Below are 17,519 nucleotides of genomic sequence, written 5' to 3'. Positions count from 1 at the left end.
GGAGGGGCTGGGCCCGCCAAGGCACGTGCGACGTGATGTCTCCGTAGGCCTGGCACACCAGGTAGTGGCCTGGGCCAGCGCGCAAGATTGACTGTGGCTTTGGCCCAACAGTAGTGTTTGCGATGCGCCTTAATATTCGCGGGCGGTGGGGATCGTGGGCACAAACGCTCCCACTCCCCCACAATCCCCAAGGCCTTTAAATGGAGGATGAGGGGTAGCGGCTGAGGCATTTAATTTAAAAGTTATATTTCATAAGATAGTAGTATAATTAACCGAGAAAGAGTACAACATCTATGTATAATCTGTTGCGAATACTGGCATTTCTCATGCAAGTAAGAAGACTAAAGATGTGTTTGTGCATCACACTATAGAATCTATGTTACGTTGTTTTTGTATGCTTGTTGCATGCTGGATATAAATCAGGCCGCATCCATCTAGATCGCCATGTCTCTATCCAGGAAAAAAAATAGGGCCCCATGTCACATAGTTGCAGTCCATTGCATCGTGTAGGTAATCTCTGGCAACGGTTGAGTAGGTATGCATCATGCATGCTTTGCAGTTTGCACAGAGAAGACGCACGCCCAGATCCATCGTGTAGGCCGGCGGAACCCATCTCCCGTTCAATCCGATCCAGATGAGCATTGCCTTCAATCAAATAATTAATAGATATCGACATCCCAAAAAATTGGCTGATGCGGCTGTAACAAACATATATGGATTCAGGTTGAGCGACAACAAAGTAATATGTTGCCGGCGGCAGATCCACGACGAGGGCGACATGTCGACGTCTACGGTTCATGATACTCCAACTGTCGAGACGAGATGCCGCCGGCAACCTGATCGTACGTCCCAGTATATATGTACGTAATATTTACACATGCATCACACGCGTCTAACGCCGGAGCGGCTCGCATGCTTGCTCCTGGCTCTTCTTATTGTCGGTATTGACATAGCCAGGTACAGTATTTCATATGACAAAATTGAGACCATACTAAAACTTCTGATTACAAAAGCTGTGGAAAGTGAGAGATTTTGGATCTGGCAACCATCGATTGAAGCATCAATTAATACTGCGTCCTCACAAGTTTATCCTCCCAGCCCCAGCGTCACAGATAGCCCATGGAGAAGACGGTCGTTCTCTACCCCGGCCTCGCCGTGAGCCACTTCGTCCCGATGATGCAGCTCGCCGCCCGCCTTCTCGAGCACGGCTACGCCGTCTCCGTGGCGCTCATCGATCCTGGCGTCATGGAAGACATCGTCTTCAGCGCGGTCGTCGCCCGCGTCGCCGCCTCCATGCCGTCCGTCAGCTTCCACACGCTCCCAGGTGTGGAGGACCCGCCCAAACTAACCCTGGACATACACTTCATCCCCAGGTACCTCGACCTCCTGCGCCGCTACAACGAGCGCCTGCACGACTTCCTCTCTTCCATGCACCCTCACGCCGTGGTCGTCGACTCGTTGTCCAGCGAGGCGGTCGTCGTCGCAAAGAGGCTCGGGATCCCCTGCTACAACTTGTTCACCTGCAGCGCCTCCATCCTCGCCGCCTTCTCCCAGCTTCCTACGCTCCTTCCAGAGGGCGGGGCGAGCTTCGGGGAGCTAGCAGACAACCCTATCGACCTCTTCGGCCTTCCACCCATGCCGGCTTCGCACTTACTGGCCGAAATGCTCGAGGACCCGGAGAGTGAAACATACAAGGCGACGATGGGCTCCGTGTGCTGGATCATGGAGGCCAATGGCACGCTGGTGAACACGTTCGAGTCGCTGGAGGCTCGGGGGGTGGCGGCTCTCAGGGACCCACGGTGTGTCCCCGGCCGGGTTTTGCCTCCGGTGTACTGCGTTGGTCCGTTTGTCGGTGCCATCGCCGAGGCAAAAGAGCGGCACGAGTGCCTTGTCTGGCTAGACGGCCAACCGGACCGCAGCGTGGTGTTCCTCTGCTTCGGGAGCATAGGCGCAGAAAGCCACTCCAAGGAGCAGCTCAGGGAGATCGCCGTCGGCCTTAATAAGTCTGGCCACAGCTTCCTGTGGGTCGTGCAAGCCCCGGCCGATGACTCGGGGAAGCCGCTTGACCCCCAGTGCGGACCCGGACCTCCATGCTCTCCTGCCCGACGGGTTCATGGAGCGCACCAGTGGTTGTGGCCTCGTCGTCAAGCTGTGGGCGCCACAGTTAGACGTGCTCTGCCACAGGGCCATCGGGGGGCGTTCGTGATGTACTACTTCCTTTGTCCCATAATATAAGATCATTTTTTACACTAGTATGAGACAGAGGGAGTACTGTAAAACAATGCAATCTTTTCCACAGATCCTAAAATCGGGTCGGCAGCTCTCGCCTCTCGGTGTCGACCGAGACTAAAGAAAAACAAACGGCGGAGACTTAGCAATACACATTTCCTTTTATTTGAAAGTTAGACAGTTAGTGCTTATATGTTTCTTAGCTTGCATTTTGCGCTAAGCAAGAATTTATGTGACATTGCGACTGTGACATAAGAGCATCTACAACTAAGGGATCTAGTCTACTAGAACACGTTCCTTATTATAATTCCATATATAATAGTGTGCGTAAATGTTCACAAACGGCGAGAGCAGAACAGAGAGAACCGTCCTCCGTGCCGCTCCCGCGAGCGGCCTGGGCGAAACCCTAGATCGCCGCCACCGCTCCCCTTTCTCACCTTCCTTCTCAGTCGCCGCCGCCAGGGGACGCCGCCGGTCAAAGCTCGCGCGTGCGTCGGCGGTGGCAGGGCTCCCTCCCTCCTCACGAGGCTCCTGGGCGGCGCGGGAAGGTCGGCCCTCGCGGTGACAGGTCGGGCCGCCGGCGGATCTGGGCGGGGATCCCCTGCACGGCGTTGGCGGCGGCGTGGTCTGCGCGGGGCGGCGAGGCGCAGGCTCCTCCTCCTCCCGATCTGATGGCACCGCGGTGGCGCCGGCGCTCGGGCGTGCGGCAGGGTCCGCGAGGGTGGTAGGCGCGCGACGTCTTCCTCCCCGATCTGATGGCTCCACGGTGGCGCCAGTGCTCGGGCGGAGGTTGGCTTCAGCAAGCGGTGGCGGGCGCTGGGCTCACGGCGGCGCTCCGGCGTGTGCAGGCGACGGCGGTCCCTGTGCGCGGTCGGCGGCTCCGTCTCTGACCCGGACGGCGTGGGGGATGGCGGCGGCCTGGCGTGGCCAGCGATCTGGATGCCGTGGTGCCGGCGGCCCGCTGATCTGCCGGTATTCCAGGGTCTGCCTGGTGGTGCTGGTAGTGACGGCAGCCCATGCACGAGAGTTGGATCCCTTCGAACTGACCTGGGTGAAAACTTGCCTTCGGCTTCCGCTAAGGCCGGCGGTGGCGGCGCTATCTGCGTCGTTCCCTTCTTGAAGGCATCGCCGCGGAGAAGTTCAAGGCCACTCTCTGCTACCTCCGGGGGAAACCCTAATTCTGATGATCGGATGACGGCGGCGCTCTGGTGTCGTTCCTCCCTTGGGGGCGCCATTCTTGGATGTACACACGTGATCGAGGAACCAGAGGACAAATTCTTTGGTGGAGCGGTGCTTCATCCTACACACTGATGGCGACGGATCTTGACAACGTGGTGCAGTGCAGATTCGGAGTTCGCTGTGGGAGGATGGACTCGCGCAGGAGGACGACGATGTCGGGCGTCGTGGTGGCGTTGATGGCAGAGAGTCCTGGCACGGTACAGGCAACAGTACAACTTTGAAGATGGATTGATGGCAGGTGGCTGCGGCAACCTCATACCCGGCATGCGTCCTGATTGAGGAGTGCACTAGGCCTAGTGCACATGTGTCCCTTTTTCCTTTTCTTAACCCTTTTAGTTTTCTTTTTATTTGTTTTCCGATTTCATTTTTAGTTTCTTTTGTTTTAGTTTTACAATTACAAAACTTGTGCCTCAAATATCATAATAAACTAGGCCACATCCAAAATTAGTTTGGATAAAAAATAAAATGGTTTAATAGTATTTATAAATTAAAAGGCATTAAATAACTATTTTAAGCCCCTGTTTTAATCATTTAAGGGCATTTAGAACCTTTTAAAATATGGGTTTCAACATGGTGAATATCTAGGGATTATTTTCCACATCGTGAACATTTTAGTTTTGGCATTTGAAAGCTTTTATAGTTTGACTTGATTTTAAATTTAAATTTGAACGGGTCTGAATCAACGCGAGTTTGTCAACAGTGATCGTGGTGACATGACATCATCAGTAAAGAGTTACTGTAGTTTAATTATCCGGACATCACACAAAACCGAACCCATATCCGTTCATCCCCTTCTCTCACACGGAACGACGCAACTGACGACCGGCAAGGAGCACTGCAACGGACGGCCGAGTGACGCGGCCACATGCGGACGGCGGCCAGCAAACACCCACAAGCTAGAAAGCATCTATACCGCCGACCTGCTAGCCTTCAAGCTCCAGCCGCATTGATCTGCCACAAATCTCTTCAGATTTAGATCGATCTTGCCTTGTCTCTTCTTATTCAGATCTGATGCTAACTAATGGAGAAATAGTCCAGTTCAGCTTGCCGGTATGAGTTGCCCCAAGCAATTTCCTGTATCTTAAGTCTTTAGTCCCTTCCCTCTACTTTTTTGAAGATGTGATTGTACTGAGGTAAAAGAAGCCATCGATGCTCACTCAAAAGGACAAAAATTGGATTGATTGAAACCCTTTTTTATGAGCAGAATGTTCACCTTTTCTGCACACTTTATTTTTTGTCTCAAAGAATCAAAGGTCAATTTGCTACTCACTGTTTATATAACCTCTACTTCATAATAAAGTATTGTAAAAGCATTTTTAGCAAACCCCGCAAAAAGCCCCGACCCGTAAAATAATCGTCAAACTACAGGTCGGTGCAGAAAATCCCGCCCGAACAAACCCCGCAAACTCGGCCGGCCCATAAAAACTTTTGAGGGGCGCAACAAAATCTTGACCCCAACCCGCAAATATGCGGGTCCCCCCCCCCCCCCCCCCCCCGCCCGGCCCGTCGGTGCCCTGCAAATAGCGGGAGCGGTTGGGGAAGGACATTTCAGCCCGCCCTTTTCCCCACCTACCACCTCCCCTCTCCCCCTCGCCCTGCCGCCGCCCATAATTATGGCGAAAGTAGCTGGTGGGATCACGCCGAAAGGCCGTCACATGCACGAGGTTGCCCTCCCCCCTCCCACGTCGGTGGGCTGGAAAGTTGCAGATTCTGCGGCCCTTCGTTGCAACTGGCCGGATTTGGCTTTTCTGGCCGCCGGTGGCTGTGCCAAGCGATGGAATGGTCGGGGAGCACCTCGCGCAGCCCCGACAAAGTCCCATCGCCGCATGCAGGTACGTGTTCGTCCTGTCACCGTCGCCGACAATTTGCCGGCATGGATTCGGCCGGCCGTCCGCCGGGCTCAGCGCTCGCGCAGAGGCTCTGTGGCTCACCGATGCCGCTCATATAGTGCGACGACTGCACGCGGACGGTGCTTCGGCTAACTTCGGGCACGCCGAAGCATCCCGGATGGGCGTTCTTCAAATGCGAAAACCACGGGGTATGTGTTGTTTTCATTCGGTTTTGGCACCGCATTCTTTGGTTGAATTGCGATAGCTCATTTCGAACATCATGTGTATAGGAAGATGGATGCTTATTTTGGTTTTGGGAAGGCGAATACATGGATGCTCATTTTGGTTTTTGGGGGTTCGAGTTGGAGGGGTCATCGTAGCGAACGTTTATGTTCACTCACGAAGAGGTTCTCCAGCGCGTTCAAAAAAAGAAAAGAAAAGAAAGAAGAGGTTCTCCAGCGAACCATTTGTTTCTGTTGGCTTTTCCAAAAATCTGTCGTTCACCTCATATTGGGGTCCTTACTGAAATCCAAAGGAACCAATTCCATTTCCATAGCAGATTGGACTGTTTATGGGTATGGCTGTACTGACATGCCAATGATTTCACCGAACCATCACAGATGATAGAATAGATTAGAAGTTCATGTCGCAAAAAAAAAAAAAAAAACACTTCACCGAACCATATTTGCATATAGTTATACTCGCTACCTCTCGCTCGTTCTTGACTGCCAAGAGCCCAAGACTTCGTGCGCGCTCGAGCACCAAGATCTGTGCTTGTGGCGCCACACTCATTGTCGATGGAAGCCATCAATCATCAGCAGAGAATATATTGGTCGACTATTTTTTTCTCCACAATTGTTTGTTTTTTTAGGCCTCCTTTGGTTCATAGGATAGAAAAATTATAGGAATGAAAAAGTCATAGAAAATGAGATGACATGCATCTCAAATCCTATGATTAGGAATAGGAAAGAAGATGTTCTTTGTTTCACATCATAGAATTTTTTTCATTGAGTCTAGGCTAATGTTTATTTTCCTATAAAATGTGGAGGATAGGAAGATTTCCTCCATAGGAATAGGATTCCATTCCTACAAACCAAAGAGCTCTATAAATTTTTTTCTATAAAAATCCTACCATGAAATTCCTATAAAATTCCTTCAAACCAAAGAAGGCCTAGTATTTTTTTGATTAACTATTCACAAGGGGTTCCTGCGGGGCCTTGTTCCAAAAGTCTGCGTCCGGGGCCGGTGCCCTTATTTATTTCTTATAGCACACCACTACTTTATTTATGTATTTTCTGAAATATCAATCAATAAGGGAAAACAAAGAAAGGTGAAATAATGAAAATGAAAGAAGAAGAAAACAGCAGAATAATATTGTACTGGTGTCACCTATAGTGAGATTTACCTTTTCCTTTTGCTGATCTGGTCATGAAAAGCTATTCTTTTTAACACAATATAGACGCAAGCGTTGATATATACACGCATATACTCACTCTTATGAACGCACACACGCCCATCATATCCCTATGAGCACCTTGGAGAAACTGAGCTAACATATCATCTTAAACCTTGATGGGCTGGTGATACCACTGTCCACCTAACCATCCAACCACAGATTGGTTCGCGTCATGGAAAGTTGTTGCAACAATGGAAGAGCAGCATATCAGAGGGAATTGGGGGTATGGCCAGGAGGGTGGCATCGGTTTGACGGTGGTGGTTATATGAGGAAAAAACTTGTGGTTTCCCAAAATCAAGCAGCAAATGTGTAGCCGCACTCAAAAAAAAATACCAAACCTTGTTCAAAATATATATACTAGACAAAAAATATTTTTGGATATTAGCATGACAAACATATACAAAATCTCTCCCGTTGCACCATTCAAAGACAAGGTTACAGGCATATATCATAATGCAAAATAAGCTTAATGTCTCAGCTTGTCGGAACACTCAAACATGCCACGTACATAGCACACACCGAGTGCCTCAACACTTCTCCAAACTAATTCACACCGACACATACACACACACAAACACATGCACACATGCACGCACAGATTATTTTGTGACCAGGTACTTAACGCGCTTCAGCTACCAATTTTCTCCATTGTGCTTTCCTTTAGAAAGTAAGGCACTGACGCCCTTATTTAGTATTCCCTCCATCCATAATATAAGAGCGTTTTTGACACTACATAATATAAGAGTGTTTTTGACACTAGTGTAGTGTCAAAAACGCTCTTATATTATGAGACGGAGGGAGTAGTTCTTTTTTTTGTGGGTGCCTTATTTAGATACATTAAAATCGAGCACTCTCCCAGCCCTCTCAGGCCATCAACATTTCTAATCGTTGGATCGTCACTTTTAGTCTTCTTTAATCGTCAGATTTGCTCTTAATTGCCCTCAAATCGCGCGTAAAGGCTTCATGAGGAGCGCTAGCCTTCTGGGGCCGCTGCTCCCGTGGTTTTTTTGGGCATCATAGATTCAATTGGGCCTATTGGGCCTGTACTCTGATCCCGTCCAGCGCAGAAGTGGAGAACCCAAAACACTGGACGCTCGGGACCCTGATCTCTTTCGCTCCCAGCCCTGGCGACGCCTCTGAACTGGGTGCCGACCGATGCGGGGGCTTGGACTGCCATGGCGACTGCGCCAGGTTTCGGCCGACGCGGCAGATATCGCCTACTCGGTTCATTCAGTTGCATGGATGTGACGGACAGCGGCTCCTCGATCCGTTCGGTTCCATAGCGCGGCTGGATGGTGTGTGGCGACGAACAGCCATGAAGTTCAATCGCCAAGGACGATTTATTCAGAGTTTAATACCAGTAATGCCATTCGATGCTCCGGGCAGGTCAGTTTCCATTGGCGGTTCATATTTTTCATTCAATTCATGCAACCCATATAATCCCAACCTTGCCGCTGCTCCTTCCCCACTCTTCTCATTGGCAAACCATTCTCCAGCACAGCTACGCTGGATGATGCTAAGGTTTCCAGTTGTTCCAATTCTCCCTCTTTGCTGCATCTCTTCTTCCCCCAATTCCTCCTCTATTTTTAGTGATACTATTCTTTATATTAAAAGAAAGGGATAAGTATATTTTTCGTCCTCGAACTCTTCCAAGAGTTTAGAAATCATCCCTCAACTCAAAACCAGATAGTTTTTGTCCTTCAACTATCAAAACCGGATAATTTTCGTCCCTCATGCCGCTTCGGGCGGTTTTCGTCTGTCATGAACAGTAAATCAACGAACAGTAAATTCGAAAAAAATAGCAAAAAAATCTGAAAATTTGCGGGATCAAAGTTCCTCGGGTGCGCAAGGTGCGTATAAATTTTCATATTGTTTGGACATTTCAGGTGCTCGTGACAAAGAAAAAATTGTAAATATGTACGTCAGTGAACAGTAAATTAAAAAAAAACAAAAAATATGATTTTTTTGGCATCAAAGGTGCGTGCATATTTTTGCGCTCAAATAACATAGGAGGAGCTCTAGCCAAAAAAAAAACAAAATAGTGCACTTTTTCAAAGTTTCTTCCCCAACCAATTTTTTTTTTGCCACAAGCTCCCACGATGTCCAAACACCATGAAATTTTGCAGGCACATTGAGCACCCAAGCATCTTGTATGTCAACATTTTTCATATTTTTTGAATTTGTTTTCTATTTTTTTAATGAATTTACTGTTCACCGACGTACATATTTATGGTTTTTCCTTTGTCACGAGCTCCTAGAATGTCTAAATAGCACAAAAAATTTCACACACCTTGCGCACCCGAGTATCTTTGATCCCACCAATTTTCAGATTTTTTTGATTTTTTTTGAATTTACTGTTCATGCAGACAGAAACCGCCCGAAGCGGCGCGATGGATTAAAACTATCCGGTTTTGATAGTTGAGGGACGAAAACTATCCGGTTTTAAGTTAAGAGACGATTTCTAAACTCTCGGAAGAGTTTAAGGACGAAAAATATACTTATCCCTAAAAGAAACGCAGGGTAGCCTGCTTCGGTTGGGTTAGAAGGTGATGCGCTGGTTCCAGTTCTCGATTTTTATCTACATATACAAATGTGTTCTCTGTCTAATTTAGAATCTCTAATGATTGCAGGTTCTCTACAAGGACGAATTCGAGCTAAGTACTGATTGGGTTTCTTTCGTTCTTCCAGTTGAATGTGCCGGTATCCAGTGTGCTCTTATGCCTCCTTTAATTACGCCTCATCTCAATATTTGTGTGTTCTACTATGTACCTTTTATTCGTATGATATGATTTCAGTCTCTGTGATTGTTTGAAATAATCAAACTACACATTGCAGGTCAGTTACCATGTCGATCCTTGCTCTTCATTTACTCCACATGCGTTGTCGATGTTCGATCCGTGTTCTTCAATTAGTTCTTCTCTGTTCTTCCCCCAATTCTTTCTCCATCAAGTATATATTTTTTATTAATTGATGATGCTTTCCACTCCCAACTGAAGACATGTGCTCTTAGTTGATGAGTTTGACCTTTTTGCTGGGTTGGGTTCTCCGAGCCATGCTTACTGAATTTGAAATAATTTTTAAGCAGGTACTTGTGCAAGTGCGTTTTAGAAGCCTCTGTCAAGAGGCGTATGATGTAGCAACGTCAAAGCAAGTCGAGGACCTGATGGTCTAGATCAATACCCATCCTGACCATGAACCAATATTCTCTCAAATGCTTGGTAATTAGGTTGAATGGCAGAGTACTTGAAAAACAAACACTGATTTGGTTTGAGATTTTTATTTGACCATGTATTGTTGTCACAATAGGGATTCCCTTCCTTCTAAACTAATGTGCTGCATCAAGATAGTCTTAAAATACAGTGGATGTGAGTACACATAACACTTAGCATTTTAAGATGATTGTGAAGCTCAAGGAAGATACACATCTCGGTACTATATGTAAGCAATTTGTGCTCTTCACATTGGTACAGTTTCACCTCAGGCAACTTCTTGGGATAAAAAAAGTTGCCTGAAGCCATGTAACAGCATACAAATGTGGCGTTTTTCAACCAGTTTTGTAAAACAGTATGGATTTCATCCTACTATAGTACCTCATGGCCTAAGATATGGTCTACTGCAAGCACTCTCGTTGGGATGTACTGCACAACATTCTTCAACATGATGCTCAGACAAATTTCTCTATATTTAATTTCAGTTGTATGATTCCATCTTGCACCAAACAATTACATTGTCGTGATATCCTCTCATTCCAAAATTTCTACATACAGGTAATGTTCATGCTGGTTGTGGTCGATTGAGGATTTTTGAGATCGGGAGCTTGCCGCTGTCCTCCCCTTCGCGCACATGACTACCTTTGTTGTGCTGCATGGATGCCGGCCGTTTCCATCCATCTCAGAACTCCTAATTACCCAGAATTCATCTAATGGACATCTAAGTTGAAACTTGGAGAGCATCTAATATCCTCATGTTCATTTTTTTCCTTTTTATTTTTTCCCACTGTCATTCAAGTACAAGTTCAGTTTCGATGTCTCAAGATAGATCCAAGTTAACTTATAGTTGTTTCAAAAACCCTTGCATCAGAGGGCATAACTCTCCATGATGCATGGAAACAAAAATAGAGCTCTCAAATAACTGTACCACGAACAAATTCCTAACCATTTCTACGGATTAATTGTTCATTTCTAAATGTATTGAACTGGTGTGATCTTCCCAAGCAATATAAAATTTGATTATGTGCTACTTGTTCAGTGTGACTAAATGTGGATTCATTTTTCTCCATGCTTATTTTTACTCATAGCTTGGTTAAAATTCCTGTCATGTTATTTCTTCACAGCATTCCCACATCTAATATATTCAAATGGTCCTAACATTCTTCTCCATGCTTTTTTTACTCATAGCTTGGTTAAAATTCCTGCCATGTTATTTTAATCACAGCATTCCCATATATAATATATTCAAATGGTCGTAACATATTTGCAATAATTTCCTGGACTACCCCGGTAAGGGACCAATTTCTTGCTTTAAAAAACATCTCCTGGATGTGCGTGCGGATTTATACTTGCCTACGATTATTATTGCAAATTTGCAACCACAACTATGATCGAGCCCGGCACTCTCATCAATCATACCTAGCATGCACTGTGACACTGGAGTGTGAACAGCTCTGCACAACAATGTGGGCTTTAATGTTCAATTCTATGCCCATCGGACCCGAGAACAACAGTCCTTCCCTACTATTTGCTACTTTTCCTTTTTCATGTATCTACATATTTGAAGTATCCTTTTATCGTAAAAATAGACGGGCGCATCAACGCGCGCCATCAATGATCTAGTTTAGTAGTTATAGCACACCACTACTTTATGGATACCAAAGGGTTGCCATTACATCATTTGCAGCACAACCTTATGGGTAGACCTCGATGACACCCCGAGCTCCAAGTTTCTTGACAATTTTGTAGTCACTAAACCCTGCTTTCGCAAAGATGGAACTCCATTCATTTTCATCCCGCTGTCGTCCCCTGGTATATACCATCATTGCCATATCCATCAGCAGTTGGGTTTCGAACATCTGTCCTGAAGAAGAGTCAACCACAATGTCTATGATAATCACTTTTCCTCCTGCTTCTCGGGAAGGAATGGCCTTCTTGCATTGGGCTAGGATATTGATGCAGTCCTCATCACCCCAGAAGTGTAGAACAAGCTGACATGGCAAAAAATGTATGTGGTTAAGCAGTGTGTAATAAGAAGACATAAAATTTATGAACTCGATGTAATTATGCATTACAATTGGTACTTTTCATTTAAGTATAAAGGGTACCTCAAAAGAATGTACATACTAGTGATACAAACTCTCAACTTTAATGAGATATAGAATCACGAGCGCTAAAAAGGTATAACATTGTGGAGACAAACCAGTTTGTACCTTGAGCATTACAGCTTGAGCAGGTGGGATGGAATGGAACATGTCACCGGCGACATAGTTAACGAGACCATCGCTTGGAGCTTTATCAACCACCTTTGGAAGGTCCAACACATCGCACTTTATATGCGGGTAGGCCTTAACGATGGACCTGACTGTCGTTCCATCACCACCACAACAGTCTGTGAGCGACTGCAAGCCACTGAATAGGCCATGACATTCCCGCAATATTGTACCAATTCCCATATGGTCATGGGCAGCTAAAGCTTCATTGAACAACTTGTCACACTCTGGGTCAAGGACCGCCATACTCTCCTCGAAGAGTGCCGCGCCGTGCACTTCCTCGAATGGTGACGGCACGGGCGGTGCGATATCCTTCTTGAACCAGTCGGCCAGCCCCATGGCCGCCTCCATGTAGTGCCGGGAGGTCACGGCGAGCACAAGAGCCATCTGACTAGCATCACCGTCGATGCGTACACCATCCACGAGGAGGTAGGACAGTGGGACGAGTCTGTAGATCCCAGCCTCGTTTGACGCCAGCACCCCCGTCGTGGAAAGCAGCCGCAGGAGGCGGCTGAGGAACGGCGCCTTGGATGGCGGGAGGGACAGCGCGGTGACCAGGTCCGGCAACGACGCGGCACCGCCAAGACGATGGATCGCGGTAGGGATGCCGAGCTGGATGGCGCAACTGAACGCCATTGGTGTGAGGTAGCTGAGGCAGTGGCGCCAAAGGTCCGCCGGCGCCTGGACCAGCTCAGCGTCGGTGGGGATTGTCATGGTCTGTGAAGACTTGGCTGCCATTGCTTTCTCTATGAGATTATGAGGCCGGTGTTGTGTGTGTTGATTTTACTTACGTAGCTTGCGCGGTTTATATAGCATCCATTTTTGCTACAGCTACAGAAATTAACACCGATTTAATTATTCACTCGTGGAACTCGACTTGGGCTGTGCTCGTCGACATTTCTTACCCACACTGCTCAAAAGCTGAGCGGGGAGCTGTTTGTTGCAGGACAGGACTATACGCGTCGACATGCCTCGTTACGCTACACACACTGCTCAGGAGCAGAGCGGGGTCTGTTTGTGACGGACACAAGATATAGCACGAACATTCCTTTCCACTATACTGCCAGATAATTAGTTTCATGGACAGCTCATTAATTACCAGCTTTAATGCAATGTGCTCCTAGGTACACCTGGCCTGTACTCTGTCTATGGAGTATGGATCGAGATCGAATAATTTGTTTGTGAAAAAAAAGACGTGGAGGGCTTGCATGTATTTGATGTGCAGGTTTGCATGTGGTAGAAAGTGAAATATAAATGAATTGCATATGGTTGATGAAGTGGAGGGTTTGCATGTGCTGAAAATGAATAAACTTCTTAAACCACCTCTAGCAGATCCCGTAAAAAGGCCATCCGACAAAATAACCGCCGATCTACGGGATGCGGACGTTTTTTCCACCCCGGATAGATGCGGCAAAATCGTCCATCCTCTATATATTTTTTGCGGAACCTGCATATCCCAGGCCGTTTCCTCTATATCTACGAGATTGGGGACAATTTTTACATGGACCTGAAAATAAAGAAACGGTAGGTGGGAGGAAACTTTCAGCTCCCGCCATGGTCTTTCCCAACGCGACCTTACCGAAACGCCTCAACGCCAATGACCAGCGGACCCTAACTGCTGCCCCCGTGAGCTGCCGCCGCTGCTCGAGCCACGAGCCGCGGCCGTGAGCTACGCGGGCTAGCTAGCTAATGGCTCAGGTGCGCGAGCTAGCTAGCTAGCAATTGCTGTTGTCGCCGGCACGAGCTAGCTAGATGCCGCCACCGCCGCCTGCTCCCGCTAGCCACCACCGCGGGATTGATGCGGATGGCGCCTTCTTGCTGTGAGCTCCAGCGCGGGCCCTTTGCCCTTTCCAATGAGATGTCGCGATGGAAGCGGCCGAGGTGGACCTAATTGTAATTTAGCAGGGTTTTAGGGGTTTGTGCAATTTTATCAAGACAATGAAATATTTTTACAAGATCTGTTCTATCAGAACAAAAGCCATAATGTAAAAATACGAAAAAAAAATGTTTTGCTTTGCAAACCGATTTTTACGGGACGTGATATACCGAACTGCTGAAGATGCTCTTAGAAACTTAAAAAATAGAGGGTATAGGGTAGGATTTGCTCTCAAGTATCGCAACACATCATAGATTTTTTGTTATGAATCCAAGCAGCACTGCGCTTCCGTCTGCTGAATGGAGGCCAATCGATCTAGGAGTAGATAGCTAGCAAGTTGTGCACGACAAAGAAACATCACACACCGCGCGTCATAAACTGAACAGCCTCGACGACCTGGAAATAGCAATAGAGGGCAGAATTACTGCAACAAAGGTGGGGTAGGTAAGGTCTCTGATCTATCAGTTGTTAGCTAGCACATGCATTGGTCGGATAAACAACGACGAGGTAGTTGCCGCATGATGCACGTGCCTTTTTATACGACGTGCGCAAAGAGAGTTCCATTCACTGCTAGGATCAAAGTTTTACAGTCGGTTGCCTTGTATCATGCATACTAACTAAACAATTTTAATGAAGTCACGTAGAATTAAATGAAGAAGAAAAAGGTTGAGCATCATATTATGATACTGTATCATAATAAATTTCATACTACTATGTGTCATGCATGTCAATAAATGAGATCACATATGATATTAATCTATAATAGTACTATGTACTACGGATGTAGTATGATACACTAGTATCATATGCATGATACTAGTATATGATACTCCCCACTATGACCAGCCTAAGTGCCCTCTCTCTTTTTTCCCGAAAATGGATGTAATTAATCATTCATTACTCAGCATCCTCATTCAGGTCTTTACATAATAACATGAACAGATAATCTCCATCTTCTCAGCGAGGATCATAGCTTCACAGTGGCGTAGTTAAGAGTTTATGTCAGGGTGGTCCAACTGATAGAAAAAATACACCACAAACAAAGCATACCAACATATCATACAAAATTTATCAAAACTTACATCAATAAGGTCTTACAAAGCATATGAAAGTTCACAGTTTAATTTCTGAATTTGCATAAGAAAATAGCACACCTTATTTGCCAGAATAACGCATTTTCAATGCCATGAAAGTATCTATTATATCATCTTCGCTCTTCTGCCATGGTTGTGACCCATGTCGGAGAAGGTTATGAAAACGGAGGATCAACCCTCTTCGGCTTAATAATGTTTTATCTCCTAATTAAAAAATCGAATTAAAAAAAATAATCTGTTTTTACCATTAAATCCCTCCCGACGAGATCATAAAAACTAGACCCCATGTTGATATGCTTCCACGAATTTTTTTGCTCAAAAGTTGCCATGATGTTTACACTGTAGTTGCCATATTACTTAAACTAAAGTTGCCATGTGGCAATTTCAGTTTGTAGAGCATGGAGATTTTAGCATTTTGATGATGGCAACTGCGGTACTTTGACCATTAAAATTATTTTTTGTATGAACCATGACAATTTTAAGTGCATGTATCATCGCAATTTTAGTTTATGGTTCATGGCAAGTATAGTTTCTTAATTTCCTGTTTTATAAATGTTAAAATTTACTTTTAAATGTAGAAGAAAATAGCTGAAATATATCATGGCAACTTCAGTATAAACACCATGGCAATTCATGTGCAATAGACATGGCAACTTTTAACCCCCAAAAAAATTCGTTAAAATATATTGATATGAGATCTAGTTTCGAAGATCTCGTCGCGAGGGATTTAATGGTGAAAACGGATCTTCAATCTGATTTTTTATTTAAGTGATAAAACATTTAAAAAAATGAAAATCCAAAAAGACTCCCACATGCATGCATGCGGTGACATGGCGCAGTCTGTGTATTATAGAGCATGTGGACGGATTTCGTTCCCACCACACATGTGGGCATTAGCGTTGTCCAACTAGAAAGCCTAGCGATTGGATCAGCTGCAGTCCTTGTATTTTGGGCTTGGGCCTTGGCTCGATGCAAGCAAAGATAATTTTTTTTGTTAATTAGCATATACTATATAGTGAAGTAATGGGCCAAATTACAGGGTCCATGGACTACGCCACTGCAGCTTCATGTGCCGCTCCAATCTCAGCAAACATGCACAACATTTATACCAGGATTGGCTGCACCAATCTTCACAATGGGACGAGAGGTGGATCCTTCACCGGTTTGTACCTTTACCTTTAGATTTACTTTTCCTATGATGCCATGCTAAGACGTTGAGCTGGTAAATATTAGAAGACATGTGAATATATATGTAGTCGCTTATGCTTATGCAGCCGCCACCTCCTCCTCCAAAAAAGCTGGGTTCCTTTGTCTCCCACTGCCGCCGCCGCCGGTCCACCTCGTCTCCGGTAGCCCTAGGGCCATGGGGGTGCGGTGGATCCTGGTCCTTGCCGGTAGGAGGGCTCCGTTTTTAGACGATTCTTTTGGTTTTGTTAGGGTTTGTATCCTATTCAGGAAGACGAAACGATGGCTGCTCCATGAAGATGGTATAAGGTTCTCCCCGCCTAGCCCCCGTTTCGGTGGTTCGTCTAGCACCGTCGGAGGGTGTGTGGAGGTGTGGCTCCAATGAAACTCTCATGATTCTGTCGGTGGTTGTGTTTGCGTGTGTCTTCAAGTTGGATCCTTCCGATCTACGTGTCTCTTCATCGATGGTGGTTGCTGTTCTGATGCGCTAGTCCTACGAGGCCTTAGGATGACGACTTCCCGATTGTCTGCTACAACAAGTTTTCCCAACTCTAGCTTGGGATGAGTGATGACGGCGGCACGCCTTTTCTATTTCTTGCTACACTACCACATGTTCTTGTTTCTCTTGCTGTCGGGGATCACTAGCCCCGTGTTTTTCTGCTGATCTATTCATCAAATGTTGTTGGGCGGGAGGGGGTGTGTGGATGCACCCTTCTATTTCTTACAAGATTTTGGATATTTTTCTCCCGAGAGCGTGCACCGGGGGTGCAGTGGGGGGGGGGGGGGGGGGGGAGGGATCCCTGTTACATGGTAACCGTGAAATATCAAACATCTCGGATGAGATTTATAATTGAATTTTAAATTCAATTTTCTACCTTGATATAGATATGTATTTAACTTTAACTAGTAGCGCTTAGAAAGCTGCTACCAACGCAGTGGAATGTCCTCTGCACCCGTCCTATGTGTTAGGATCGCGAGTTCTAACTGGCTGAGGGCTTAATTTTTCACGTTTGTGGATTTACCGATCGTCAAATAGACAGACATGGTAAGAGCATAATATCTCCTCATGTTGGAGTATACAGACATGGCACGTGTACATAGATACACACCGAGTGCCTCAACACTTCTC

General features: G+C 46.2%; 1 protein-coding gene and 1 pseudogene across 1 annotated transcript; one reads left to right on the top strand and one right to left on the bottom strand.

Annotated features, from left to right (window-relative positions):
• Nucleotides 1–1,119: 1,119 nt before the first annotated feature.
• Nucleotides 1,120–2,206, top strand: LOC123056642 (UDP-glycosyltransferase 88B1-like; annotated as a pseudogene).
• A 9,075-nt stretch (nucleotides 2,207–11,281) lies between these two features.
• LOC123057613 (flavonoid O-methyltransferase-like protein Os11g0303600) lies at nucleotides 11,282–13,001 on the bottom strand. The gene is made up of 2 exons (XM_044480545.1): nucleotides 12,176–13,001; nucleotides 11,282–11,953 (listed from the first exon to the last, which is right to left on the bottom strand). Exons 1-2 carry the CDS (start codon nucleotides 12,971–12,973, stop codon nucleotides 11,657–11,659), a joined length of 1,095 nt encoding a protein of 364 aa, XP_044336480.1. The 5' UTR covers nucleotides 12,974–13,001; the 3' UTR covers nucleotides 11,282–11,656.
• Between the last annotated feature and the right edge of the window lie 4,518 nt (nucleotides 13,002–17,519).

The sequence above is a fragment of the Triticum aestivum genome, chromosome 3A (assembly GCF_018294505.1).
Source record: "Triticum aestivum cultivar Chinese Spring chromosome 3A, IWGSC CS RefSeq v2.1, whole genome shotgun sequence".
NCBI lineage: Eukaryota > Viridiplantae > Streptophyta > Magnoliopsida > Poales > Poaceae > Triticum > Triticum aestivum.
The sequence above is the reverse complement of the archived record's forward strand: the minus strand, read 5'-3'. Positions and strand labels throughout refer to the sequence as shown.

Coding starts and splice junctions, on each gene's coding strand:
- LOC123057613 (XM_044480545.1), bottom strand. CDS start 12,973: ATGGCAGCCAAGTCTTCACAGACCATGACAATCCCCACCGACGCTGAG. Junction 11,954..12,175: donor CTCAAGCTGTAATGCTCAAG/GTACAAACTGGT, acceptor TTGCCATGTCAG/CTTGTTCTACACTTCTGGGG.